The sequence below is a fragment of the Typopeltis vanoorti genome, chromosome 17 (assembly GCF_054136105.1).
Source record: "Typopeltis vanoorti isolate ZY-2024b chromosome 17, IOZ_Tvanoo_1.0, whole genome shotgun sequence".
Lineage (NCBI taxonomy): Eukaryota > Metazoa > Arthropoda > Arachnida > Uropygi > Thelyphonidae > Typopeltis > Typopeltis vanoorti.
The window spans coordinates 49,514,887-49,530,294 of NC_143565.1; the positions used below are offsets into that span (position 1 = coordinate 49,514,887).

Sequence of the window (15,408 nt, forward strand, 5' to 3'; positions counted from 1 at the left end):
TACAGTGAAGGAAAGGTTACCATTAGGAACGCATGTTACTACGGTGTCTAAGGAAGGGTAAACTATTGTTATTTTCCTTTTCTATCGTAAACTGAATTCTTGGATGTAGGCTGAGGAAGTCTAATGTGTCTAAGCCATGAGGCCAAATAGAGAACACATCATCTACATATCTTAGCCAGAGAGAGGGTTTGAGAGGGGCCGAGTCTATAGCTCATTTTTCAATTGGGAAGAGAAGGGAACCCATAGCAGTTCCTTCTATCTGTTTGTAAATTTTGTTCTTCCAAGAAAAACAACCAGAATTGATGGCAAAGGAAACAAGATCTAAGATATCTGAAGGAAAAATGTTTTCTAAGATTCAGGGATGGCAGACAAAATATTGGAAACATTAAATTTTCTTAATGTTACTTTCCTAGTGCTGTTACTATTCCATTAAACCTCCAACATGATGTCCTACCAGCACACTTAAACCTTAATACATGGAACATGCAAATAACCAAATACAGCAACATTATTTCCATTTAAGGAGGGGTGATTACGCTCTACACCTGGGAGATTGCCAGACATGCAGAATACAATTAAGGAGTATATGTAGAATTATAGGGCAGAAGATTATAACAAACTGATGAAACAGTTTTGAGCAGTTGTGAAATAAAAATCTAGAAGGAAGACTAGTAGCAGTGCATGGGAGATTCTCAAAAGAGGTGGTTGAAAAATCAGTATCAGAATGTACATCTGAGAAAGGGGGAATACACTAGATAGGAGACTCAGTACCGGACTGGTTAGCATATCCGCTCTCCAGCCAAAAGGCTGCGGGTTCGAATCCTGTCGTGGGCATGGATGTTTGTGGTTGTCTGCAAAAAAATACTAGTGATGGTGGTTGATGGTAGATGGCATGGGTGTAGTTGATGAAAGTAGTTTCAGTTGGTGGAGACTGAGAGTTGCAGAGTAGGTGTCCTCCCTCGACGAGTCTTTGGACTCCCTGGAGGTGTCATATAATAATACAAATAATATTTCAAATTCTTAATGTACACGATGCTGATGATAATGAATTTCATTACTAGGTGCAAGATCCATTCCCTGTTTGTTGGAAATATGAAGTGGCTTGAAAAAACTGCCATATTTGGTCTCTAGACCAGATTTACTCACTTGCTTCTTACATAAATAACAATTGATTATGGGTTGCAATTGTTGCCATAATGTCCAAGGGATACAGATATCCCCCCCCTCCCCCAGAGGGTTAAAAAGCAGAAATTAAGCCTTTTATCTGCCCATGCATGCACACGGTGTGTTCCTAAGATGTTTGGCCAAACTCTGGATTCTTGTTCCACTGCTGATTAATGAAAAAGGTCAGATAAACAGAGGGTCAGCAACATTTTCCTACAGAAATAGAACACCCAGGTGAAATCATATTCTGCTGTATAATATATCTGTCATCAGAAGCAACTATATCATACTACTGGGTTGGCAAATAAGTTCGTTCAGTTTTTCAGAGTGGAATGAAACACATTTTATATAATATATATAATGCATACTAGTCGGTTATATATTGACCCTCTTTATCAATGACTTCTTGCCATCTGTACACCAACTTCATTATGGTGCGTTCATAAAACTCCTGAGGTTTACTGGCGAAAAACTGATCCAGGTGTCTTTTGACAGCCTCCTCATTAGCAAAGGTTTTCCCGTTCAGAGAATTCTGCAACAATTGGAATCAGTGGTAATCGGAAGGTGCCAGGTCCGGTGAATATGGAGGATGCGGCAAAACATCCCAGCCAAGAAGTAACAATTTACTCCAGGTTGTTAACGATGTGTGGGGTCTGGCGTTGTCGTGGTGAAAGACAACTCCTTTCAGTGCCAATTCAGAACATTTTGTGCTAATTGCACGGGCCAGTTGCGTTAACTGTGAGCGATAGACAGTTGAATCAATCGTTCTACCTGACGATAACACCTCGTAGTGGACAACACCTTTATAATCCCACCACACAGAGAGCATGATCTTCTTTGGGTACAATCCCACTTTCGAGGTTGTTTCGGCAGTTCGCTCTTGTGCCCCCATGATCTTTTGCATACCACGTTATCATACATGATCCATTTTTCATCGCCCAAATCATCCGCTTCAAAAATGGGTCGTTTTCTTGGTGACGTCGCAGCGGATCACAGATAGACATGTGAGCAGTCATATTGGCCCCAGTCAATTCATGCGGCACCCAAACATTGAGTTTTGAAACATATCCCAGCTTGTATGGGATATGTTCAGTACTGCAGCAATCTCCTGTACTGTTTGTGATGGATTTTTGTCGACAATATCCTTCACAACACTCGTTTCAACCTCGGTCGGGCGACTGGCGCGAGGCACATCACTGACGTCGAAATCCCCAAAACAGAATTTGACAAACCACTTTTGGCATACGCGTTCTGTTAAGGCACCACCCCATATAAGCTGCATATTATTTTATGGGCCTCTGCAGTTCGTTTGCCTTTTTTGAAATGAAAAAGCAAAATGTGCCGGTAATGTACGTTATTTCCTTCCATTTCTAAAAATATGTTACACACACGCAACTGAAGTAGGCCAAACGAAAATTCATTGAAAGGTTATGTGAAATGTCGCCTTTCAACTACACAGTAGCACAACAATAGCGACAGGTGAAGCGGCATAAACTTGTACTAACACATAAACCGAACGAACTTATTTGCCAACCCAATACAACAGACAGGTGCTTTAACCACTGGAATTTCCTCCTCGAGTCACCTTTGCTCAATGGCTTCTGGAAGGTTGTATCAAAGCCATTTTTTTTCCCATGCTTTTTTTATGGATGAATCTTAATTCACCTGCAAGAGAATAGTGAATTTTCACAACATGCATCACTCAACATCTGTTAATCCACAGCGCCAGCAAAGATTCCATAGGAATATTTAGATCAACATTACTGAACATTATCTCATCAGTCCACTGTTCAATAGCCAGTAGGATATGTCATGGAGCATCAGTAGCAGGTGTGCCAGCATATGTGGTTCATGCATGATGGGGCACCTGTCCATTTTGGTCAAGCTGTTGCTCAAGGATAATCTCAATTATGCCTATCCAACAGCCAGGATAGGTCAAGGTGAATCAGTTGAGTTTTCCCAATATGAATCTCCTAGATTTCTTTGTATGGGACCAGCTGAAGGCTGATGTTTATGCTACACTGGTGCGTAATAAACAGGCTCTCTTTCAAAGAATTGTGAATGGTTGTACGATGTGGAATGCTTCAGGACTTCTCAAACATGTACACCAATCGTTCAGCTAACACTATACAACACGTATTATATAGTGCCTACTTAAAACATTTATTATGTTGTATCCTGGGAAGGATTACTCTCCTCAAAACATCGATATATATAGTAATACCAAGAATAAAAACTTACCTTTACAGTGTTGTGACAGTTGTTTCGCATGCATCTGGAAAGTGTCTGGCTCTATGTTTATATACATGCCTTTTTGTCATTATTAGTAGAAACAAGTATCTAGAGTTTGGACAAACATTTCAGAAACACCTTTATATATATATAAATGGAAAAGGTTACCTATATTAAATCCATTTATTTAGTCATCAAATAACATAATACAGTCATACCCTGATTTACGTGAATCCGGAGTTACGCGGTTTCTTATATGCATGTATTCAGGTCCCGCTTCACACTAGTCGTATCTTTCAGGCACCGGCCGCATTCGCCAGTGTCGCACATGCTGTGAATGAGCACTGACGTGTTTTGCGTGGTTTCCATTCATACACGATTTTTATAGTCTACATACCTTGCGATTGTTTAATGTTATGTTCTTGATAAAAAATTTTATTACATAAAAAATAATAATGTCATCCAAAAGAAGCAAGTCCGATTCTTCTACTGCTAGCAAGAAAAGAAAAACATTGACTTTGGAAATAAAACTCAACATTATTAAGGATTTTGAAGGAGGAATGAAAATTTGTGAGCTAGCAAAGAAGTTCGATCTATAGGAATGCACAGTAAGAACAATCATAAAAGACAGGTTTACAGATTTTGGAGGACAGATTCTAACGAGGAACGAATTGTAGCCACAAGGCAAGGAATAAAAATATCATTGGCTTGCTATGAAGAAATTTTGCGTGACAAGAAAAAGACATTATGCCGTCAGACGAATCTATTAGATTTTATGAAACCATTGACATGGAAATAACTTTATTTTTTTATGTACGAAAAACTACAATTATGATTATATTTCTTAAAAAATATAGGTGTTTTTGTAAACCTTTGGTCCCAATTGTATGTTTGTATATATAAATTACATGCAAAATTATACCTCGAGTTACGCGAATTCGACTTAGGTGCTTTTTGTTGGTCCCACCTACTGAGTAACTTCGGGGTTTTACTGTACTCAGTTTACCAATCCTTGAATAGTTTAGCATGTTGAGTGACTCCCACAAGAGTTTCAAATTACTACCTAAACACCAATTTCTCATAAGACAGGTCTGGTTAATCAGATGATTACCGTATATATAATCTTATATAGTCGTATATATAATCTTATATAGTCATATATAAAATATGTGGCTATATAACTACATAACATTAAGGAAACAGATACATGTAAACAAATTACAAACCTTAAAGAAAACATGTTTTGTAATTTGAAGTTTAGGTATGGTTGTCCTACTGCTTAAACGTTTTTGAGTATTTTTATTTAGAAGTCCTCTTATAAGGTTGGCTGCATCTGGAAAAAGAGTACGTGGAATTCTTGGTGCTCTTCCTAATATCCTCCTAATTAACAGAATGAACAATTACATATAATTCACTAAACTGCTTAAGAACTTATGTAAAATTAAAATCGAATTTGCATTTCTTTATATTCACATTTTATTTGACCTTTTTAATGAGCAGTTTGAAACTTAAAATTTTAAAGAATAATTATAACAGAAATCAGTTAATAAAAGACTAGGGATGTGCAGAAGCAGGAATCGGCCAAAGCACAGAATACAGGTAACCCTCGTATAATGTGGTACTTATACAACATGGTCTACAAATTGTAATAATCCTTGTTCAACGTGGTACTTATATAAAATGCGCTTTCGATAAAAACAAGGTCTACAAATTGTAGTAACCCTTTATCTTTTCATATATTTTTCACTGCGTGACTTAAAAATCAAATTTTATCTTCGTTAAATTTGCATCTGCCAGTATCGTGCATGTTGTTATAAGTAGCGAATTCATATTAGGGGAAATGTCCTTTAGCATGCATGTACATCAATTGTTTACCGTATAAAGGGTTACAAAAATTTTTATTGAGGGTTTTTGCAACATCACTGAGAACGAAATTAGTGAATTAATTGATGGGGAAATAGATTTAAATTAGGAGGGACTGGTACAATTAATAGATGACGTCGAACCAAATGACGGGGAAAGTCCTGCCAAAGATTCTCATTGTGATTAATCCGCTAAAGAAATTAGCAGAAGGATTGGACTTGGCGAGAAAGTTAGGAAATTATTTTACGGATAATGATTCCCTCAATGGAGCACTCCGGAAAATTCACAAGACAATTGAATATTTGTTTAGCTCCATATTATGAACTTAATAAAAAATTAAGTCTACACGGTTAGCCTAGTGGCTGTGTGCTTCGCAACCATATGCCTGGGGAAGGAGTGTCCTAGGTTCGATTCCTTTTGGTGACGTGAGGAGCTGAAGGATCTTCCTCAGCCATAGCCAAGTTAGCCGGTCTTGGGTGTGGACAGTAGGGTTTTTCCCCCCGTTTACCCTGGGGTTTTTCATCCCGCAAAGCAGGCAAACCAGCCTTGAGAACTCAACACTACAGGACATAGGATACACCGGGGCATAGAGCTGACCACCTTATCTTGTGAACAGTTTGAGGTCCAATAACTAATAAACCCTCAACACTGCAAGGTAAAAGAGGGTATAATGAAGATGAGAAGATGATATAAAAAATTGCAACATAGTGGTAAGGTCTTATTACTGACTTCTTGATAACTAAACCAGCCGAAGTATGTAATGAGAATTATACAAATGACGTTCAAGAGATTTCGAGTGATGACAACGTCTGGCCACTCATAAATAAAGAACATCTAAGAAATGTTCGTTTTGAAGACAGTGATTACGATTAAATTATGCACTTTATTTTATTTTGCCCAAAACATTTATGCATTATGGACAATAAAGTTTACATACAATTTTCATTTTTATAAGCTTATACTATGTATTTTGTTTCATAGTTTATATTACATGAATTACCTGAATTAAATAAAAATATTTTTTGTTGGATGTGATTGTTGTTTATATAATTAAAAAAAAAACAACTACTTTTGCTACTATATGATCTGAGTCTCGCATAATGTGATTTATATACCGCGGTATTTCTGTAGAACCTAACATCCGCATTATACGAGAGTTACCTGTATATATATTTATTTTGTTCAAAAAATTTGTTTATAAAATTTAGTTCACAATGTTTAAAATTTAATTAATTATACTTTGGTCAAATCGTAGAATGATGAAAGATTAAAAAACATAATAAATACATCACCTAATCATGTGACCACATGAAAATAAATGAATATAAACCTTGAAAGTTTTGAAAAACTTACCAAAGTGCTTATGAGAATACAATCTTTGGTATCTGAGTTAGCATAGTATTCATTACTTAAAGACATGCACTGCTAAAGCATATATTCACCTTTTATTAGTTCTTTTGATTAACGTTTCATGGAACTGACAGCTGTTTTGAACTGCTAGTTCTCATTAGAGAGATCAGGCAGAAACCCGAAAATGGCAAGCAAATTCATTTAATACCAAAGCAATTCTGTTTCAGAGAATTGTATTGTAGGATATCTGGTATTTAGTGATATCAGATTATCTTCATCATCATCATCAAATTCCTGCCATGTACCCTCAAGGGGTGTACAGGATATGACAGTACTAGATGAAAAATTACATCATTACTAACTTCCTATCTACAATTTTCCTCCAAATCAGTCTGTTACTTGTCAAGACCCCAACATTATCAGATCTTATATTTCTATCGTCTAAGGCACTTTGTACCGTATCAATCCACCTATATCTTGGTCTTCCTCTGGGTCGTTTTCCTGCCAACCTGCCAGAGAACACTTGTTTTGCTAATCTTTCCTCTCCCATTCTATTTAAGTGACCATACCATCTGAGATTAGCTCTGCTAACGCATTCCTGGATGCTGACAATGTCAAGTTCTTTCCTAATATCCTCATTTTTAATATGATATTGCCATTGATGCCATCTGTTCACGCCTCTAATCCTTCTCAGGACTCTCATATCTGCGGTCTCTAGTCTTTGGTCAAGTGTTTTACTTCTGACCCAGCTCTCAGATCCATAAGTTAAAATTGGTTTGAACACTGTCTTGTATACAGCTAATTTAGTGTTCCGACTAATTTCTTTCTTATTCCATATGAATTTATTCAATTGACTTCCCGCCATACCAGCTTTGCTGATTCTGTTGTCTATTTCTATATTTAGTTTACCATCTTCAGTAAAAATTGTGCCTAAGTAGCTGAAATGTTTTACTTGTTCCACAGGTTCTCCATTCACAACACAGTTGACATTTTCAATGATTCTGCCTATTTTCATTGTCTTTGTCTTTTTATTGCTGACCTTCATACCATATCTATTACAGCAGCTATTCAATTTAGTCAGAGAATCTTGCAGACTTGTAGCGGATTTATTGAGAAGTATAACATCATCTGCATAAAGCAAAGAGCTGACATTAACATCTCCAATTTTGATATCAGGTTTAATACCACATTCCTTCATAATGTGATCCATATAGATAATGAATAACAGAGGGGATAATGTACATCCTTGTCTCACACCAGATTTAACATTAAACCATCTTCCTGTACTTCCTTCAATTCTAACTGCTGACTCACAACTCAAATAAAGACTAAGTATTGCTTGATATAATGTCCCATTGACACCATATAACTGCAGAGTATTGAATAGCTTCTCTCTTGGCACCTTGTCATATGCCTTTTCCAAATCAACAAAACTTAAATACAGATCTTTGTTATATTCCCATGCTTTCTCGACTATTTGCCGTAAAGTGAAGATCTGATCCTGACAGCCTCTATTTGGCCTGAATCCAGCTTGTTCTCCACCAAGCTTTTCTTCCACAATTCTTCTCAACCGTTTCTCAAGTATACTTGCATAGATCTTGCCAGGAACACTCAGTAGGGAAATACCTCTGTAATTCTCACATTCAGTTTTATTTCCCTTTTTATATATGGGTACTATGAGAGCTCTACTCCAATCATCGGGAATTCGTCCCTCTGTCCAGGCTTTCTGAGCTATGCAGTGCAGCCACTGTAAGACTCTTGTACCACCATACTTCAGCATTTCTGGTCGAATATCATCTACTCCTGCTGCTTTTCCACATTTCAAGCCTTTGATGGCTTTTTCTACTTAAAGTATGGATATGTATTCCTGACTGGTCAGTGTTTTTTATCACTGTGCTGTCATCACTGCTTGTTTCATTTAGCAGTTTTTCAAAGTAATTACTCCATACTTCAAGGATATCTTTTTCTCCTGTTTTCATTTCACCTTTATCATCTCTAATTCCTTTTACAGCACTCTTTCCTCCATTCCTAAGCTTCTTCAACAACCTCCAGAATATTTTGCTACCTTCTTGATATTTATTTTCTATATTCTTGCCAAAGTCCTCCCATGACTTTTGTTTAGCTAGTTTTACACACTGTTTAGCTTTCTTACATTTGTCTCTGTATTCTGTAAGAGTAAAAGCTGACTTATTTGCCAGGAACTTTTGATATGCTTTCTTCTTTTCCTTCACTGCCTCTTTAACTTCCTGTGTCCACCAGGGAGTTCTGATTTTTTTATCCTTACATACAACCTCACCACATGCCTCTCTGGCAGAATCAATCAATGTTTCCTTCAGAGTTTGCCACTGAATCTCCAAGGTTTGATTCCTGTTCTCAAACTCTTTCATTTTCTTTTCAATAATTTTTCTGTATTTTAGTCTACAGTTCACATCTGAGAGCTGCTCAACTTTTATTCGCTTTAAAACTTTCTTACATGTTATTCTTTTCAATATGAAATTCAATTTTATCCTGCTCAAGACTAAATAGTGATCACTTCCAATTTCAAATCCTCTGTACACTCTGGTGTCCTGCACCAGGGAGAAAACATCACTATCAACAATAACATAGTCAATGAGACTTTTCTTATTCCTAGCCTCTTCTCTCCATGTGAATTTGTGCACATTTTTATGTTGGAACATGGTGTTAGTAATAACCAGTCCATGTCCTGAGCAGAAATCCAACAGATATTTGCCATTATTATTAGCTTTGCTCTTTTCTCCAAATTTTCCCAAAATATTTTTGTATGTCTCACAATCATTTCCTACTCTGCTATTTAGATCCCCAACAAGGACCAACTTTTCCTTTTTCATTGTGTCAGTTGCTTTTTCTAAAGCCTCAAAAAATTCCTCCACTTCTACCTTAGTAGAACCTTCTGTGGGACCATAGGCACAAATAAGTCTCATTGTCCAGTTCCCCATTCTCATATTTGCCCACATTACTCTACTTGAGACTGACTGCCATTCAAGAAGATTAGCCTCGTATTTTGTGTTGAATACTATGGCTACTCCTTCTTTTCCTTGATTGTCATTGCCTGAATATAACATTTTGTATTTATTGCTCAGAAAGATCTCACCAGTTTTGGTCTTTTTTGTTTCAGTCACCCCTATTATGTCGATCTGGTACTTATCTAATTCCTCAGCTAGCTCCATTTCTTTGCCATTCAGGCTTCTTACATTGATAGTACCGATCTTTAACTCTGGTGATGTTGAGTTGGGGTTTGTTTTCAGATTTGTTCCAGTAGCTGACTTTTCGCTGTTCGCCCTGGTTCCCTGGCGAAAACAACGGGGGCCTTGTTTAACCGGGCGACGCCCCAGCCGGCATGAAATTTTGTCATGTTGTACCATCATTTTTATATTTTGGTTTAACCAATAAGAATACAATTTGGTCGGCTAAATCCCAAATTGCCAGCCCATCCTCGTTCGTTCAGTATCAAAGTAGATACCCAACAGGGTGCACCACGAGAAGGTGAGGATTGGACATTAGGTCAGAAGCCCTGGTCGGTTCTCCGCATTCCTTTAAAGGCTATGTGGAGGTCTCCTCTCAGTTATACAGCTTTGACCCTTAAGCACCCCTGACCCTTATCTTGCATAATTTAAAGAATTTTTTTTTTTTTTTTTTAGTAGCAGCCAATTTTGATCAAATAAATAAATAAATAAAAAATAAGGATAACTTTTGGTGTTTATTCATCATGTAAATATTTCCTAAGATCTACCTTGGTTAGATCAGCCCCTATCTGTTTACAATAACACAAATCTTCCATCTGCAATCACGACTATGGTCAAACTGGCATTGCAGACCCTGTATTGGACACAACTCACAGGATCTTCTAGAAGAAAACCACCATGCTCCTAAAAAGGATCTTAAAAAGGAGAAACTGTTTTTGGAATCTGCAATAGCATTCAGAAATCAATCCAATTTAAACAAATACAGATGAATAAAGCTTCACAAATTTGGGGAACAATAACTGTCAGAGGTTCCAGTTTACTAGTTTCCTGGGCAACCTACAAATGCTCACCATTAGAGAGGACACCATCGAGACCAAACTTTAGAGTCATCCACATGTTTCATTAAGCATTGTGTGCTACTGTTTGATTGCAATTTTTTTTGCAATCAAATTACAAATGTTATTTGTACTTCCTGAAGGTCTCAGCGACAAATGAAATATTAGAAGTTAAAATCAGTTTTTACTCCTTTGCTAGTGTTGTCAATACTCCACAAAACCTCCAGCATGATCTCCTCCCAACACTTAACACACAGCTGTCCTATTCCCTCTCACTCACTAATTTAACTTCCTCTTCAGAAGTTGAATCTTCATGCAAGTGAAATATTGCCTGATGTGGTAAGCAACATGGCAGCAAGATGAAAGTTACTTGTTGTAAACAAGAGTTGCAAACTGCAGTTCTTCAATGGCATGAAAACATCACCAGAAAGGTCAATATTTTCTTCTCTCAAGTTTATGTTACAGAGATAAGTTACAGTCCTTTTTGCAAAAAAATATTGCAATCAAACAGTTTAATGGTCCATAAGGTATACAAAGATTTCTTATATAAATCTTTCTAATTAAAAGAATGCTTTTTTTTTTTTGGCTAAACATTTAGGAAATGTTTACATACATGATAAAGAATAAAACTAGAAGTTATCCTTACTTTTTATTTATTTATTTGATCAAAATCGGCCACCTTTAAAAAAATAATGCCAGATAATCTAATATCACTAAATAGCAGATATCCTAAGTGAACAGTAGTCAGTGCTTAAGAGTAATTATCAAAGAACATAAAAAAGGTATTTATTTTAGCATTGTAAAATAAAGAGATCACTCCACATTTCATGCACTACTTCAGAAACTTGGATTTTTTTTTAAGTAGTGCAAGCTACTTCTTAATCTACAAAATAAGCATATATCTTTAATATCTCACATTTCTGTTTACTTTACATTGCCAAAATGAAGATTTTTAGAATCTTCTTTGATAAAAAATGGAAAATGAAATTTTGCTTTCCCTAAATATATAACTGCCAAATTTTTAAGTTAGAGCCAAGATACTTCAAATTTGAAATAGGTGAGATACTATAATGGAGTATATTATGGATCCATTCTTAACTTTCTCATAAGCTTTCTATAAATTTTCAAAAGAAAGTTTTTCTACATTTCTTACTTTCAATTGTTTCCAGATTTTGCTATAAAATACAGATGAATCTGTAATATTGTCTTTTATAACAGATATGTAAGCTTCTCAACTCTAATTTAATACTTTATTATGCACCCACCAGAGATCATTTATGATGAATTTAACTTTTTACATACATCGCTGAATGAACTTTTTTTTTTTTTTTTGTCTTCACTTCTTCTTGTAGTTTAACTTGGTCATTTGAAGCCCGGTGTTTCAAGCTACTGAAACTTACTCAATGCTTTAATAAAAGGCGAACATACAGGTTGCGGGTAGAACTCATGTTGTTTAAATAGTGCAGCCAAGACAACTGTTTTTGGTTTTGTTCTCATAAGTTCACTAGTAAATTTTCGAAACTTCACTTTGTTTCAACATTTGGCTATAAAATATAGACCGATCCATAATATCCTTCATTTCAACACAATAAAAGTATCATTTCATAGAGAACATTGTATTTAAAAATGATACAGAATAAAAATCGGAACAAAATATTACACTTGTTTCTTCAAATAACAAAAATAACTAAATTGTGAAGTATTGAGAATAATTATGAATTTATAATCAAAATGAATTCACAATAAATTATGATGTAGGAAAATGAATTTGAGTAGCATACGTCTGGTTTCATCATAAGTATTTCTGACTTCTGAAAAAAACTCTTAAAGAATAAGCTGGCAGCTAGTCTTGGAAACCCTTCTATTTGAATGTTGCACAAGATAAGAGAAGGCTTTTCCTAATTTGTTGCATTTGTTATAACAGGAATTTTCTGCTTCAAGAAGCAAATACTTCTTGAAGCATTTTGGAGATAAAATTTAATACAATATTCCTGCAACCTCACGTGACATATATAGTGAAACAGAACTCGTTTCATTTTTTATAAAATAAATTCCTTATACACACATCATATGTACAACTGAAAAGGAAATAATCTGTCTCCTCTTTCTGAATTATAATAATCCAAAAAAACCACTGTTCTGTAGGAGTATCACATTTGCAATATAAATCATATGTCACAAGATATGTGCAGGTCATTATTATGGAGGACACTTAAGGGTCAAGCCTAGATAACTATGACCCAATATACAATATTATTAGGTATCTACTTGGATATTCAAGAGCAGGTTATATTCTGCATTTACTTAACTCACAAACAAATATTATAACATGCATAGTGTGATAATCAGTTATTAGTAAAAACAGTTTAAAATCTTGTAGCAAACAACACAAAGAGCTATGATTAAGTGTCACGATGACTGGGTGTCACCTAGATAAACAATGAACCCCCCTTTTTTTTTTTTAAATCAAGAAACTAGAATGAAAATCATTCTATGAAAATATAAAAAAATTCAGAACTAGAACAAGCTTTAACAGAATTGAAACCAGGCCCCATCAATATTAATAGTATCAACAGAAAGAGATGGTGTTTTGGTCATTTCTCTACTATCTCATCAGACATAGATAAGCTCAACTGTTGTCAGTAATTTTGTAGTTTAATTCACAACGGCAAAAAAAAAAAAAAAAAAAAAAAAAAAAAAATTACATTTATTTAACTGCCAGTATTTCAACAGTTTTATACCAAGCATCTTCAGAGCACAAATAGATTGTTATTGCTTGTGTAGTATAATAATCGGTTCTTAGTGAGAACAGTCTTTTGCAAACACAAAAGAGCTATAAGTCCCAATTTTCACCATCAACTGTTGGATAAAGAAATGTTTACAAGTATTAAGTTGATCTTAAAGTTAAACCCTGAGGTACTTCACTAGTCACCATCATTTTCCTAGACTCCACTCAACCATATAATACTCTCTGGTGCACCATAGAGTATTTTGTATTCTGTCAAATGTCTTGGCAAAGTCAAGCAGTATCATGATGCAACAATTATCCTTTCCAATTCTGCTGTCACTTTATTATAAAATGTGAATAAGTTAGTAAGACAGGACCGACCTACCCTTTACAAAGCCATGCTGCCCACTAGAGAATATTGTATCCCTAACCACCCACTGCTGTATTTTATCTTTCACCAACTTTTCCAATACTTCAACAACCACTCCAGATATATTAATTGGACTGTAATTTGCTACCTCTGTCTTGGAGCAACCTTTATGCAATGGTACTATCTTACTCCATTTCCACTCGCTTGAAACCCTGCCAGAGATGGGACAGATTGACCAACTTCGTCAGAGGCAATGCCAATTCTCTTGCACATTCATGTAGTACATGGGCTAATATGCCATCCAGTCCCAGTGCTGTGTTCACATTCATATTATTTACAGTAATATGCTGAACACCTGTTCATCTATCCCAATTTTGATATATGTCTCTATAACATCAGCAACTGTAAAATCCCACCTGGATGATACACCATTGCAAAATAATCATTCAGCAACTCAACTATTTCTTTTGGCTCAGTCAGCTTCTTACAATGAGCACTGTTTAAAGCAGGGGTCAGCAAAGTAATCGATATCGACCCCGGGGGTCAATGTGGCTATCCAAGGGGTCGATAAATGTCTAGGAGTCAAAAAACACCTAAAACAATTTTGTGTAACATCCAGTAAACATGCAACGGCAATTGGCTGATCAGCTGAGCCAACGAGGGAGAAACACATGCTCTCTGTGATGAACACATCTAGAACAGAGACAATCAGAACAAGTGCACATTTATCGCCCATAGCTATCAGAGTGGTGTTCAGTGATCTGATAACTTTGAATTTACTATAAATTAAACATACCAAAAAATTATATACTTGGTTTAATCCTTTATCCAAGTGTAAGCAAACAAAGTTTGTGCCTGAAGTATTTTCAGGATTAGGCCAACTCGTATAAGGAAGTTAAGACTTCACATGACTTGCCTTAGTATCCCATAATGCAAAACATCTTCTTGCAGACATGAGAGAGTTTTTCGACTGGTTTCGACCTTTATTGAGAGAGGCCTCAAAGGTCGAAACCAGTCTGGGTAGTGACCCTTCCCATAATCACAGCATTTTACATCTCCAAGGAGATATGCTTTGCATTATGGGATACTAAGGCAAGTGATGTGAAGTCTTCCTTATACGAGTTGCCCTAGTCCTGAAAATACTTCAGGCACAAACCTTGTTTGCTTACGCTTGAATAAAGGATTAAACCAAGTATATAATTTCTTGGTATTTTTAATTTATAGTATAACCAAGTGAAAAAACTTCTAACATCTTTGAATTTAATGTGTAATTTTTTTTAAAGTTATAGTGCCGATAATGGCGGCCCCTGATAGTAAGAAGTGCTGACAGTATTCGCAAGAGTATTTAAAATTTGGATTTATACCATCATTTACCAATGAAAAGGGTGAAGAAATTATTATTTTTAAATTGAGAAATTTATTATTGATAACATTTATTCATTTATTTAACATGATGGGAATTGATGAGGGATTAAGGATTCCAGGAAGAGGCCGTAGTCTAAAAAGTTTGCCGACCACTTGGTTTAAAGTCATCCGACCATAGTCATTCTTCCTTATACTACATAATGAAAAAACTCTTTTGGATTTACTTTGGCCTGTTTGGCTAATTGTATCTCATAACTCATGAGTATGCTGATTACCCTTTTATATATATTTCCTCCA

The 15,408-nt window shown here is 35.7% G+C and overlaps 1 protein-coding gene across 7 annotated transcripts in view; it reads right to left on the bottom strand.

Annotated features, from left to right (window-relative positions):
• LOC150097375 (serine/threonine-protein kinase Sgk1-like) overlaps positions 1 to 15,408 on the bottom strand; it is a 163,959-nt gene that overhangs the window by 64,562 nt on the left and 83,989 nt on the right. For all 7 annotated transcript variants that reach the window (XM_090407384.1, XM_090407387.1, XM_090407389.1 and 4 more), the window contains exon 8: positions 4,623 to 4,776. In XM_090407384.1, coding sequence (XP_090263510.1) covers positions 4,623 to 4,776 — 154 coding nt within the window. The remainder of the gene's footprint in view (positions 1 to 4,622; positions 4,777 to 15,408) is intronic.